This window comes from Peromyscus leucopus, chromosome 3 (genome assembly GCF_004664715.2).
Source record: "Peromyscus leucopus breed LL Stock chromosome 3, UCI_PerLeu_2.1, whole genome shotgun sequence".
Classification (NCBI taxonomy): Eukaryota; Metazoa; Chordata; class Mammalia; order Rodentia; family Cricetidae; genus Peromyscus; species Peromyscus leucopus.
This window is the reverse complement of record NC_051065.1, coordinates 52,919,661-52,935,105: the sequence shown is the minus strand read 5'-3', so window position 1 is coordinate 52,935,105 and position 15,445 is coordinate 52,919,661. Positions and strand designations below refer to the sequence as shown.

The following is a 15,445-nucleotide window of genomic DNA, read 5'->3' as shown; positions in this document are numbered from 1 at the left end:
AAAAAAAATAAAAAGGTCTGTACTTAACAAATCAGAGATATCTCATTGCTGATATTCCAAAATATTTACTTATTTGAAACATTTGGAAATGTTGCTGGGTATAATGAACAGTAACAACTCAGAAGTTGTAATAACAGATAGACATGTGGTAAGTCAACCAAGGGTACCAAGTGTATACAACTAAAAACGAAAGTCCAATATCATGTGCTCTCTGTTTCTCTACCAGAGCTCCTCATCTTCTTGTTTATCTCATCCCTACATTTTAAAAAACACCTCTTGTTATAAAAGACAGTTCTGCTTACTATAATAGCACACAGTATCTGTCTCTATGCCTTTATTCTGGAGGTTTCCATTAACATAAACGACCTTTCTCTTTTGAGAACCCAAATTCAAGACACCACAATATAAATCAATTTCTACTTCTTCAAAAAATTCTCCAACAATGATTACCTACACTGTTTCTCAGATTTCAGGACCACACAAACAGTTAGCCAATTTGCCATAGAGTTTCACTTTAACTCTTCAAGTATATTATCAACTACCTGAAATAACATCTGTATTCCCTACTTTTGTATTTCCCACATGACCTAGTTCACTGTTAGGCAAAAAGGAACTGAAATGTTAACCATAACTAGCTCATTACTTTATTTTTAAATGTTTGGCATACTTAAGGGGACCTTAACTTTTAACGTTCAGGACCAGCTAAAAGGAACACCACTAGAAATTAAAATGTCTTCTTCTAAATTATTAAGACAAAGCAAACTCAAACAAAATTACATTCTAGTATGCTATGCTGAATGGAAGAAAGGGAAAAGGCATGTAGAAATTAAGACAGTGGATATCACAAGGAAAGGACTGAAAAATGCTACTCTGGATTCCCTACAACCTAGTGTAATTCAATGAGCAAGGTATCATGAACCCCACCAACTATACAAATCACTACAGCAGGTGTTCTCCAATATGTGTAAATTAAGTTCACTGTTTCAACTGTCAAACTTCACTATATCCATAACAACAAACCTAGTGACTTGTCTAGAACATGAAGTGCTGCTGGCCCTAAGGGAACATAACCAATGACTATTGATGGTTCTAAGTCTACCTGTCAACTTGCTAAAAAACGAGCATGAGTGCCTTAGTGGTAAAAGTACACTACTGTAATGACACTATGCCTTAATGACACATCTTAAAGGTCATGGAAGGGATGAAAACAACTGTATGAGTACACAACAGGGTGAGAACTATTCTGTTCTACTTGAAGAGAATCAGAGGGGGACAAGCTTTATCACATCATCTCTAAAGCCCAAACTAAATGAAAACAGTTAACCAGAATGACTTCCAAGATAGTTCATTTAAAACTGTTATATAGGATCTTAAAACCCCAAAATTTTGAAACCTTCAAGGGTAGCAGTACAAAACCAGAAGTCCTCTGGCATCAAACTTGTATTACCTTACTCATCCTAATTTATTTTTCCCAGAAATTAAAACATAGCCAACTAATAGATAAAATCTCTCCTAAACAATTTTCCACAGAAAGTATGTCTGTGACATATAATATGCTTATAAAACATTGATAACTGAAGTTCTCGAATATTGCTATACACGCATATGGCACGATTTTGATGTGTGCATGTATGTATCAGTCAAAACGAGTAATTGCTATAGCAGTTAAGAGTGGCTTTATCCCTCATGCTCTCATTCTTTTTGATTTAAAAAAATTTTAACCACTTTACTTTTAGAATATAACACAAGATATTTTTACTATGGTGTTGGCCTTTATAACACCATAATTTCAGAGCCCAATTTTTCTTTTTCGTTTTTTGTGTTTATGTATCATCTGAAGGTCTGGTAACTATCCTATTCAGTACAATGCTTCCAAACAATAAGTAGGCATAATACTCCACCATCCTTATAAAGCTCCATATTACAAGGCATTCACTCAATCAAAAAAAAAAAAAAGTTAAAGATAGAACTTTCCAAGACTATTGTGTACTCTTGTTACCCAGTAGCTCTTCCCTAGCCACCCAGCAACCTGAAGACATGAATGATACATATATTCTCAGAGGCTTCAAATGAACCTACCTGCTATGGGGATCCCTCCCAGACCTGTGTTGTGCTGTGGCGGGAGATTCAAGTCCAAGAAATTACTATTTGAGGTGGGGTTTGCTGTGTGGTTCAAGTGCATGATGCTATTGCGTGGAAAGGCCATCCAAGGATAGCGGGCTGCCTGGCCTGGAAAACCGAACGAATTATAAACTGCTCGGTGCTGCTGAAATTGAGGGAACCTCTGTGGCAAGACTGAAAAGGTACTATTAAGAGAGTTGGCATTTGTAGGTGCAGCAGAATGCAGAAATCCAGAGCCTGGACCTTTGGCGGTTGTAGTGTGTGAGGAGGAGTTCTGAAGAGATGTGGGAGACAGGGAAGGTTGATCTTGGACGGACAGTTCCTTCTCAATCAGGTCTGCTAAGGCTTTTCGAGTGACATCAAAGGGATCAAAACCCAAGTCATCCTCTGGTTGTTTAGAAGAACCAAAGCCAAACGCTGCTTGCCAGTCTGTAGATGATGATACTGGGATTGTTTCTGTCAGAAGAAAAACAGTGATGAATATAAAATAAAGAGTCTATCTTTACAGAGTATATTAAACATTCTACATTACAGTCTAAACTAGTGTTAAGCATGCTACATTACAATAGAAAACAAACATTTGCACCGGGCGGTGGTGGCACACGCCTTTAATCCCAGCACTCGGGAGGCAGAGCCAGGCGGATCTCTGTGAGTTCGAGGCCAGCCTGGGCTACCAAGGAAAGGCGCAAAGCTACACAGAGAAACCCTGTCTCGGGGAAAAAAAAAAACAAAAACAAACATTTGCAAGATCATTAATTCCAGAGGACCTCATAAATTTCTAGCAGTGATTTCATTGTTAAATTATTAAGTTCAAAAACTGAATTATATAGGCTGGTTGTACTGATAAGGAAAAACTTCTCTGCTACCCAGATTACACCCAACAATTCATAATCAAAATCAGCATGTCATTAAAAGTACTACAGTCTAAAAAATTTTATCTAGTAAGGCTTATTCTTATATTGTATACTAAGATAAATTAAGCATCTAATTATATGCTTTTAATTGTCTACATCACAGGTGCTATTGTGTCTGTTAATTTATGCCACCTTTCAGATTGATATACAATTGAAATGGGTAAAGAAAGAAACAGTGTGTTCTCTGCTTTCTAATCCCAGTGTTCTGCCTGGCCACTCACTGCCACCAAGATTGGCAGCCGATCTGAAACCAGCAAGACAAAGTCATGCCTCTTCAAGGAAGAGGGTGTAATCCATTCTTTCTAGTTTCACCTGAATGTTATGTAGTAAAAGACACCAAAGTTCCTGCAGGTGGCTCGCCCTGTGCTTTGGATATCAGTTAAAACATAATTTCCAAAAGAGTAAAAGTATAAACCTCATACAAATATAAACCATGTCAAAACTTTTAAAAATAGAATAGCAGAAAAGAGACAGAATTTAGCTTTTACCACTAAATAAATTACTTATTTGTCAATCAGACAATTAGGGGAAGATTTAAATTTGAATATGTAAACACAAATCTGACGTAAAATGTTAATTCCTAAGTAACTCTCAGAGCAGTAACTTACTTTGTTTTTCCCTTTGGGTTTTGAGACAGGGTTTCTCTGTATAGCCTAGCTGTCCTAGAACTCAAGAGATCTGGCTTAATTCTGCTGGGATTAAAGGCGTGTGCCACCATGCCCAGCCAGAGCAGTTTGTTTTTATTTGAGAAAATAATATTTTTTTTATTATTTTAAATAAAAACAAATAATTCATAGAAAAATCTGTTCTCCAACGCTGTAATTTCTAGGCAACACAACTAATACAATGTAGTTTAAATAATTTACATTTTTTTAAAAAAGGAGTTGAAAGGAAACAAGACAGAAGTATATCAACCAAAATATATCCCATTAAGTCTCTCAATTTCTATGAGTCTGATTACTAATACTAGGTAATTACATACCTGATGTGAAGAGGCTCTGTGGTTCTGGAGCTGTAGGCCAATCACTGGGTGTCTGTGGAGAGCTGGGAAAAGGAGGAAGCCCACTTGGTATAGGGTTGGGGTGGCGAAAATTGTCTGAGAATAATGACTGTGACTCTGTTCCTGCCCCTTCAAAAGGAGACCTTGCACTGTGATTGGATGAACTGATGGGGATGACGGGATTGGATTTTGATAAACCAGGTGGTGGTGAAGGCGTATCACTGTTAGATATCTAAAAGAAAGAGGAAGAAGTCAAACTAAGTGTGTATTGTAATAAACCACAATTGAAAACATCTGCAATAAATTAACCAACATAAAGAAGATCTAACCAAGTTTTTCTCAAACAATCGTTAAAAAAAAATTCTGGAGGCTGGGAATATAACCATGGATAAGACCCTGTGTTCAATCCCCAGCATCAAAAGCAAAAGCAACAAACAACTAATCAAACAAATAAAAAGGAAAAAAGAAAACCTCATGCTTACTACAAAGCTCAATCTTTATATGATTCTATAGTATTTACTTCCATGGTTGAGGGACAGTATAAACCTCTCCTCCTCTATCTGTGCACTATTTATACAAAATGTCTTGGGAAAATGAAAAGGGTGACTAATATTATTGCAGTTTATTTAATATTACCAATGTTCATACATGAAAAATTATTCTGAGATGACTCCGATATATGCTGTTTGATCAACTCAATACTACTAATAGAAAGTCAACAGGGGGAAAAGAGTATTTAAATCCTTCTCATGGGGTTGGGAATATAATTGTAGCCTTGCCTAGTACAAGTAAGGCCCCTTAGGTTCAATGGCCAGCACCATACCAAAACAAACAAACAAACAACTCTTGCCATAGAAACACATTTCAGTTAAAATATATAAGCTTATTTGTGGGGTTTCTGTGTGTGTATAGGGGAAGGGGGTGTTGAGGGGTTTTGTTGTTGTTTTGGTGTGTTTGTGTGTATTCATATGAGTATGTGTACATTTGTGTAAGTTCATACAAACAGAAATCTGCACTGGGTATCTTCCTACACATGTTCCACTTTAGTTTGTGAGACAAGGTCTCTTACTGAACTTGGAGATCATCTAGGCAGTTGTGCCAAATTCTCCTGTCCTTGCTCTACCAATGCTGGGTTGCAGATATATGCTACTGCATATTTTTTCTAATTTTTTTGTTTGTTTTGTTTAGTTTTTTTGGTTTTTTGAGACAGGGTTTCTCTGTGTAGCTTTGCACCTTTCCTAGAACTCACTCTGTCGCCCAGGCTGGCCTCAAATTCAGAGATCTGCCTGCCTCTGCCTCCCAAGTGCTGGGATTAAAGGTGTGTGTGCCACCACTGCCCAGCTGCACTCAGCTTTTATGTGGGTACCTGGGGTACAGATTCAGGCCGTATGAGCCTTACATTTGTCTATGAGAAGTATAATGCATTAAGCTAAAACTTTGTGATGACAATAGAAATAGGTATATTATATTCCAAGAAGAAGAGAAAATAATGTAAAATTTCTAACTGTTGAAAAACCTAAGTATTTTCTAAAACAGAATTTTCTAAATGTAGTATCAAAACATGATGTGACCAAAATATGATGATGGGTACAAAATATTATGATTCTTAGATATATCTGAGTTGAAAAAACTACTAGGCATGTTATATAAGTGTGTAAACCTAGCCCTTGGGAGGTTTAGGTAAGAGACTCAGAAACTCAAGACCAGCTTCAGCTACAGAGCAAATACAAAATCAGCTTATAAATAAGACCCTGTCTCAAAATAAAAAAGAGAAAGAAAAATATCAACACTGATTATATGCTAAAGATTATATCTTGTAACTACTTTTAATTTGTTTTTTAACAAAAAAAATGTTAAGGTTTATTTTATCTTATGTCTATGAATGTTTTGCCTGTGTGTATGTGCATGCACCACATGTGTGCATGGTATCCAGAGAGGTCAAAAGAGGGTACTGAATCCCATGGAACAAAGGGGTAGGATGACTGTGAGCCATATAGGTACTAGGAATCAAACCTAGGTCCTCTGCAAGAACATCCAGCCCCAATTACTTTTAGCTCATTAAAAAAAATTTAATGTCAACTCAAAATATACAAGGTATAAACAGATTTTCAAGCTATTTTATAGAATTTGTGACTTAAAAAAAACTGTAGCTGACTTAAGAGATACTGGTACATTATGATACTGTACAAGTATGTGGTTATCAAGGCAATTTACAGCAAGCTAGCCACCATCAAATTAATCGGAGAGAAACTCAAATTGATTCCACTAAAATCAGGAACAAGACAAGGCTGTCCACTCTCCCCATATTTATTCAATATAGTATTTGAAGTTCTAGCTAGAGCAATAAGACAACAAAAAAAGATCAAGGGGATACAAATTGGAAAGGAAGAAGTCAAACTTTCACTATTTGCAGATGATATGATAGTATACATGTGACCCCAAAAATTCTACCAGGGAACTCCTACAGCTGATAAACTCCTTCAGTAAAGTGGCAGGATACAAGATTAACTCAAAAAAATCAGGAGCCCTCCTATACACAAATGATAAAAGGGCTGAGAAAGAAGTCAGAGAAACATCACCCTTTACAATAGCCACAAATAATATAAAATACCTTGGGGTAATAACTAAACAAGTGAAGAACCTTTTTGATAAGAACTTTAAATCTCTAAAGAAAGAAATTGAAGAAGATATCAGAAAATGGAAGGATCTCCCATGCTCATGGATAGGTAGGATTAACATAGTAAAAATGGCAATCTTACCAAAAGCAATCTACAGATTCAATGCAATCCCCATCAAAATCTCAACACAAACTTCACAGACTTGGAAAGAAAAATACCCAACTTCATATGGAAAAACAAAAGACTTAGGATAGCTAAAAGAATCCTGTATAATAAAGCAACTTCTAGAGGCATCACCATCCCAGACCTCAAGCTCTACTATAGAGATATAGTAATAAAAACAGCTTGGTACTGGTTTAAAAAAAAAAAAAAAAAGACATACGTACAGACCAATGGTCGAATTGACGACCCTGGCATTAATCCACATACATATGAACACCTGATTTTTGACAAAGAAGCCAAAACTATACAATGGGAAAAAGAAAGTATCTTAAACAAATGGTGCTGGCATAACTGGATGTCAATATGTAAAAGATTACAAATAGATCTTTATCTGTCACCATGCACAAAACTCAAGTCCAAGTGGATCATAGACTTCAACATAAATCCAGTACACTGAAAAAAGATATATACTCAGCTATGTTCATAGCAGCACTATTTGTAATAGCCAGAACCTGGAAACAACCTAGATGTCCACTGAAGAACGGATTAAGAAAATGTGGTACATATACACAATGGAGTACTACTCAGCAGAGAAAAACAATGACAACATGAAATTTGCAGGCAAATGGATGGAACTAGAAAATATCATCCTGAGTAAGGTAACCCAAACCCAGAAGAATAAACATGGTATGTACTCACTCATAAGTGGATACTAGATATAAAGCAAAGAACAATCAGACTGCAACCCACAGAACCAGGGAGGCTATATAGCAGGGGGACCCTAGGATGACTGGTTTATAGTAAGTTTTGGTTTTACTCAATCACTGGGCAAGCCTTAGTGAAACATTTCATTATTAGGATAAGAATTTATACTGTATCAAGCTGACAATAGAAAAATAAATAAGTAAAAATGAAAAAAAAAAAGCTGTAGCTGACTTGAAAGATAGTGGTACATTATGATACTTTACAATAGTATGTGGTTATCAATGTAATTTTTGTTATTAAGAAGAGACTAACTTGACAAAGAAGCCAAAATTATACAGTGGGAAAAAGTATCTTCAACAAATGGTGCTGGCATAACTGCATGCTGGCATGTAGAAGAATACAAATAGATCCATGTCTATTGCCCTGCACAAAACTCAAGTCCAAATGGACCAAAGACCTCAACATAAAACCAGTTAAACTGAACCTGATAGAAGAGAAAGTAGGAATAGCCTTGAACACACTAACACAGGAGACCACTTCCTGAATAGAACACCAGTAGCACAGACTCTAAGACTGACAATGGGACCTCATGAAACTGAGAAGCTTCTGTAAGGCAAAGGACACGGTCAATTGGACAAAATGGCAGCCTACACAATGGGAAAAGATCTTCACCAACTTTACATCCGACAGAGGGCTAATCTCTAAAATATATAAAGAACTCAAGAAACTAAGATACCATATAACCAAAATACCAAATAAACCAATTTAAAAATGGGATACAGACCTAAACAGAGAATTCTCAACAGAAGAATCTCAACTGGCCAAGAAACATTTGAGAAGATGTTCAGCATCCTTAGCCATCAGGAAAATGTAAATCAAAACGACTCTGATATTCCACCTTATACCTGTCAGAATGGTTAAAATCAAAAACACAATGACAGCTTATGCTGGAGAGGATGTGGAGTAACGGGAACACTCCTTCATTGCTGGTGAGAGTGCAGACTTGTACAGCCACTTTGGAAGTCAGTGTGGCAACTTATCAGAAAATTAGGAATCAATTTATCTCAAGACCCAGTGATACTACTCTTGGGCATATACCCAAAGAATGCTCAATCATACCACAAGGAAACTTGTTCAACTATGTTCATAGCAGCTTTATTTGTAATAGCCAGAACCTAGAAACAACCTAAATACCCCTAAACCGAAAAATGGATAAAGAAAACGTAGTATATTTACACAATGAAGTATTACTCAGCTGTTAAAAACAATGACACCAGGAAATTTGAAGGCAAATGGATGGAACTAGGAAAAAAAAAAATCATCCTGAGTGAGGTAACCCAGACCGAGAAGACAAACATGGTATATACTCACTCATAAGTGGACATTTACTGTAAAGAATAATCATGCTACAATTCACAGACTAGTGGGGATGGGAACTTGAGGGGTCAGGTTGGGGAGGTGAATGGAGGGAGAGAGTACTGAAAGAGATGACTGGCTTCTCAGGGTCAAGTAGAAACCTTATGCAAGGGAAACCCCCATGAATCTACAAGGATGACCCTACCTAAGACTCCTAGCAATAGTGGGTATGTATCCTGAACTGGCCATTTCCCGTGATCAGATTGGTGACCACCCCAATTGCCATCAGAGAGCCTTCATCTAGTAACTGATGGAAACAGATACAGAGACCCACAGCCAAACATTAGGCCAAGCTCTAGGAAAACCTGTTAGAGAGGGAGAAAGGATAGTAGGAACCAGAGGAGTCAAGGACATCACATGAAAACCCAGACACAACTAACCTGGCTCATAGGAACTCATAGAGTCTGAAGCAACAATCAGGGAGTCTGCATAGACTGACCTAAGCCCTCAACATAGACATGTGACAGTTGTGTAGCTTGGTCTATTTGTAGTACTCCTAACAATGGAAGCAGGGGCTGTCCCTAATGCTTTGGTTGGCTCTTGGGAACCTATTGCTTATGCTAGGTTTTCTTACCTAGCCTAAATACAAGGGAAGGTGCTTAATCTTACCACAACTTGATATGCCATGCTTTGTTGATACTCATGGGAGGCCTGACCCTTTCTGAACAGAAACAGAATAGTGGATTTGGGGGTCATGGGGGGAGGTAATGGGAAGAGAGGAGGGAGGGGAAACTGTAGTGAGGATGTAAAATAAATAAATTAAATTAAAAAAAAAAAGAAAGAAACACTTAAAAGAAATATTCATTGTCATTAGCCATAATGGAAATACAAAGCAAAACAATTCTGAGATTCCATCTTACACCTACCTGTCAGCAATGACACAAATGATAGCTCATGCTGGAGAGGATGTGGAGCAAAAAAAAAAGGGGGGGGGGGAACCAACTTATGCCCTATACATTCTATGCAGAAAAGAAGCTAGCTATTATACATTAACAAAGCAGTCCATTATGGTATTTTTAAATTATGTCGGTATTTAAAGTATTTTTAAAATTTTTTTCTTTGCCCTTTTCTTTTCTTTACTTTTTTTTTTTGGTTTTTTGAGACAGGGTTTCTCTGTGTAGCTTTGGAGCCTTTCCTGGAACTCACTCTGTAGACCAAGCCGGCCTTGAACTCACAGAGATCCACCTGGCTCTGCCTCTTGAGTGCTGGGATTAAAAGTGTGTGCCACCATCGTCCGGCTTCAAACGTTTTTTTTTTGTTTTGTTTTGTTTTTTAAATAAATAAAAAAGTGTTTTTAAAAATGCTTTGCTTTCAGGTTATAGCAGATAAATGAAATCTTACCTGTTGGGAATTATCACCATTCCCTATACTGAGAGAATCTGAAGGTTTGTCAATGGGGCTGTAAAAGAAAACAAACTGAGTAAAAGGAAGAGTAAGTCATTCTAACACTAACACACACACACACACACACACACACACACACCCCACAAAAACTCCCCAAAGTAAAAAGAATAAACATTTTGTCATCTTAACAATATTTTTGAGGTACTATGATGCAAGACCATATGTAAAATATTAAGGGTTCAAAACATAAAAGGGAAGGTCTCAACCTTCTCTTCGCCCTATGAAACTCACATTCTAATTAGTCCCCAAAAATAAGTGGCTAATGGAGAAGGGGAAAATGACAAAAAGAAACAGTGATTAACTTATTTTTCTACATGTTTGACAGAGGACAAAAAGTAGAGAAATGCTCACTACAGGCGATTAGGATCCATACATTTCTTTTAGTACGTCTTATGAATAATAATCCCATCTCTAGGAAGAGAAGGCAAGCATGTATATTACACATAAAAGCAAGATAAATGATACATACTTTAATAAAAATAAATTTTTTCTAACAAAAATATTAACATTTATCTTCATACAGAGAAAACATAGTACAGTGGTTAAGAGAAATTGTAAATTGAAGTCCGTTTTAAGGTGTCTCATTCAAAGACAAAATAAAAAGCCCTAACACTAACCTAATTACATAATTTCTATAACTAATTCCACTTAGTTCAAACATGAAGCAAAGTATTACTACCCAAATATGTGCACAGAAACACACAAACAAATTGCTCTAAACAAATTTAAGGGCTGTTACCCAACCTGAGTCCTAAGCATATGTTCTACAGAGATGCTGCTAGATACACTAGATAATCTAACAGCTGTACACTACAGTCAGCTATCAGATTGTTTAAACAGAAAATGCTGAAAAGACCTACACTCTAAAAGGAGAAATGGAAGAGAAGAGCATCAAAGGTGGGAATAGTGTATGCCAAATGACTTCATATAATTCTGAACTCATTGGTTCAAACCAAAAGATGGTCTGAATTAACAAAAATAATGACAGAAAATGAGACAGAGGCCAGAAGAACGAGACCGATGGAAATTAGCAATATTCAACACCTTTTTTTAACATGTATTTGTGTGTGTGTGTACACACACGTGCATGTGCTGCACATGAAGGACAAAGGACAACTTGCTGGAGTCAGTTCTCTTTCTACCACATGTATTCACATATACAAACACATACACACAAATAAATAAATAACATATCAAAAATGTATAAACCCGATAGATAAAATTTATAAACACATTTTCATAACAAAGTTTTGTTAACATTTTTTAAGTGCTATTCCAAGAGTAAATATCTTTAAATTAACTTGAACAGTTGAAATCAAGAGCAGGGGAACTCTTCAAAAGCAAAATATATAAGCACATCTATTTTACTTAAATAAATAAAATAGACAACATAAGGCATAATGTTATTATCTCTAAAGAGACTGGCCCAGTCCAAGATCAAACACCTGGTGTGCTAGTCAATTTGACCACAAGCTAGGGTCAGCTGGGAGGAGGTAACCTCAACCGAGAAAAGGCCTCCATCAGATTGGCCTGTAGGAAAGTCTATGAAGCATTTCCTTGATTAATGATTGATGCCAGAGGGCCCAGCCCACTGTAAGTGGTACCACTCCTGGACAGATGGCCTTGGGTTGTATTGTAAGCTAAGTGAGCCATAAAGAGCAAGCCAATAAGGAGCATTCCTCCATGAGCTCTACTTCAGTTCTTGCCTCAGCTCCTGTCCTGATGTCCTTTCATGATGAACTGTAAGCCATAAGCTTTTCCTCAAGTTGCAAAATTCTGCTGATGGTGTTTACGTCAGCAGCAGAAAGCAAAATGGGACACCTGGTAAATGGTGATCTAACAACAGAGGGACTAGAGAGGGGACACAGTGAAAAGGGATCAAGTCTCCTAAGTCTCTCAAGTTAATAGATTTGACAACTATAAGGAGTCAAGATTAAATTTAATATTTTATTTTAAATATATAGAGACCAAAATTCAAAACTATCTGTAAACAAACAGTGTAAGTCATATAACTGGGCCTCTGTTGTGATCTTTAAATATTGAGACAAATTTTGCCCTCTCCTAACTTACCAAGTCAATGCTTAGGATTTTACATTCCTTTGTCCCTTAGTGACAATGTTAACTAACCAAAAAATAGTTTGATGGAGGTTTTAAAACATCTTTTGAACATAAGACCATTATACAATGGAAGGACCAAGGAAAAATTCACTTAGGGGTACTGAAAAATGGAATAGAAAAAAAATTGAGGGTTTAGTTCCCTGGTTTATTAAATTCAAAACAGTATATTTTAGTTACATTTTTAAACATAAGGTAAATATATATAAAGATGCCAATATAATAACGGACAATTCCAAATTTCAATGGCATGTTGCTATATACATAAAAGCTTATACACTCTGCTTCTAAATGAATATATTTCCTTATATCTGAATAAGTTTATTTAGATGAATTCACTTTAATTTTTCGTGTTTACCAAAGTCTTAAAAACCTTGGGAGATACTTAAATGTTTGATACCACAAATGACATATTTAAATTACTGACATAGAAAACTTGTCTTCACAGAATGCATTTTATTTTGTATAAGCTTCAAATATACATCAATATTTAAACTACTACTATGCTATTTTAAATATGGCCAACTTTAAATGGCATAATTAGCTTTTTACAGGCAAGAAAACAAATGCCTCAGCAAAGGTGAAGTGTTTGTAGCTGGCAAATGCTTTAATTGGTTTTCTCACAAACCTAGAACTACGTAACATAAAACAAAAATAAATACCTTGATTTCCACTGGTATGCACAAAAATAATTTGTTTTGTTTTGTTCTTTGAGACAGGGTCTCTACACATAGTCTTGGTATCCTGTAACTCACTATGTAGACCAGAGTGGTCTTGAACTCACAAAGATCCACCTGTCTCTGCCTTCCAAGTGCTGGGTTACAGGCTTGTATCACCACACGCTAAGAATTATTAATAATGAAGTTGAAAGACATCTAAAGATGTGGCGAGCCTTCCTACACAATGGGTAAAGCCTCCATTTATTCATTCTGTCTCTGTAATGAAGTTTAACTTTCAAAAAGATATTATATTAAAGTTGACTTAAACTCACAATTGCTTTTTTGATGTGCCTTCTATTCTAGGAAATAAGGACCCCAAGAATCTTATTCTTTAAAAACATGTTATTCGTGCATTTCTTTATGAGTGGTGCATGCACCTTTGTGTGCTCCTATGCGCACACACGGAGGCCAGAGGAGGATCCTGGAAGGCTAACTTTATTACTTCCCACCATATTCCCTTGAGACAGAGCCTGTCTTAATGAATCTGAAGCTAGGCTGATGTTGAGAAATCATTTTATCTATCTTCAGACAGACATTCCTCTTCTATTGTGGACAAAAGATGCATAATCTGCATTTTTATTTGTGCATTAAACTCAAAGCTGTTTACTAGTAATCAAGTGTCCCCTTCCTAACTGCCAGCGCTAAGGTTACAGGTGTGCAGAGATTTCAACTCTAGTCTTCGTGCTTTTGTGGCAAGTATCCTACCCGCTGAGCTATTTTCCTACAGCCCTCACAGCCTCTCTTCAACCATCCCTCTCTTGACTTATTCAATGAGAAACAAAATACAATGGTCCACTTTTAATATAAAAGTGCCTTAACAGAGCTTAGGGTTTAGATAAACAGGGGATACTGGGTTCCCTGTCCAAACAGCTAGTGCCTGTCTGTCTAGGCCTTTTAGCTACCTTTCACTCAAACCTAAGGTTTTGTTGAGGGAGATATGTTTGTGTTGACTGCTCCAAGACCACACTAAAGTTTAATCTCAGGATGGAAAAATACAGGCCATACTATGCTACATGACTAAGTATATGTATTGAAGGCAGTGGGTAACAAAAATTAGGCAACATGAAGATTGTGCCTCCCTGGGTACTCAAATGGTGAAGAGGGCAACAGGACCCTCATTGGGAACATAAGAATGACTGTTTTGCACTTAATAGTTAAGAGTACTTAATCAGCCTACCTGTCACTTGGTCTGAGCTGGTGCTCTACCTAGCAAGGTCATAAACTGCCTCACTTTTGCCACTGAGTCTCTGGTACTAGTTACTTTGAAGTGGGGGTCCCATTATTCACATCTAACTTTCTAAACAAATCCTTTAGATCACTGGCTCTAGTAACTTTTTTTAACTGTAGTCAACTTAAGTGGGGCACGAATTTCCAGATGACTTAATAGCTCCCCACTATAAATGCACATGTGCAGTAACTACATATAAATCAGAACAGGACAGGGACTGAAATACAGACAGAATTCAAAACAGAAAACCAAACCCCTCGCAATTAACTAATTTTAATTTAAGTATCCTAGTTTAGCAGACTTTTACCCATTCAATTACTAATAAAAAGCTCTGGGCTTTATGCAAAAAATAAAAATGGAGATTGTAAATCACTTGTCTACAATATAGAGAAGAAAGTCTTCCTGGAGATCCCTAAAATGCAGGCCACTTTTGTGGCTCCTGTCCGTACTCTAAGAATCACTGGTTTCTACTACTAGCAAGTTCACTTCTAGCCCTCTAGCTAGCAACACAGCAATGCCTCCACACAAACACAATGAACATGTAAGATTTTACATAAAATTTCAGAATTCACAGAGTATCTTCATACCTATGAATGATTTAGCAAGTTCTGCTTGAGAGTATGTTATACTCTCAAACTACACTACACTTTAAAAAAAAAATGGCTTTTCAAGACATGGTTTCTGTGTAGTCCTGGCTGTCCTGAAACTTGCTCTAAAGACCATGCTGGCCTTTAACTCATAGAGATTCACCTGCCTCTGCCTCTCAAGTGTTAGGATTAAAGGCATCCACCACCATCGCTGGTGCCTCTTTTGACACTTAAAGGTACCAAGGAATGCCAAGGAATCCAAAGAGGATTAATGCAATAATTCCTCCCAATCTATTCAATTACTAAGGCATTCAGATGGCACCTGTCTACCAGAGCACATGTAATTTTCAGTACAAATATGGCCATGCTCTTTCAAAAGGGAGTTAGAAATGGTGGTCAGTGGTAAACTGTTTGCCTAGCACCCACAAGACCCTGGATTTGATCTACAATACCACA

General features: G+C 36.8%; 1 protein-coding gene across 6 annotated transcripts in view; it reads right to left on the bottom strand.

Annotated features, from left to right (window-relative positions):
* Positions 1–15,445, bottom strand: part of Cnot4 (CCR4-NOT transcription complex subunit 4) — a 112,153-nt gene that overhangs the window by 28,335 nt on the left and 68,373 nt on the right. For all 6 annotated transcript variants that reach the window (XM_028866105.2, XM_028866107.2, XM_028866106.2 and 3 more), the window contains exons 8-10: positions 10,278–10,335; positions 4,018–4,267; positions 2,080–2,577 (exon numbers count right to left, since the gene is read on the bottom strand). In XM_028866105.2, the coding sequence (XP_028721938.1) occupies positions 2,080–2,577; positions 4,018–4,267; positions 10,278–10,335 (806 nt within the window). The remainder of the gene's footprint in view (positions 1–2,079; positions 2,578–4,017; positions 4,268–10,277; positions 10,336–15,445) is intronic.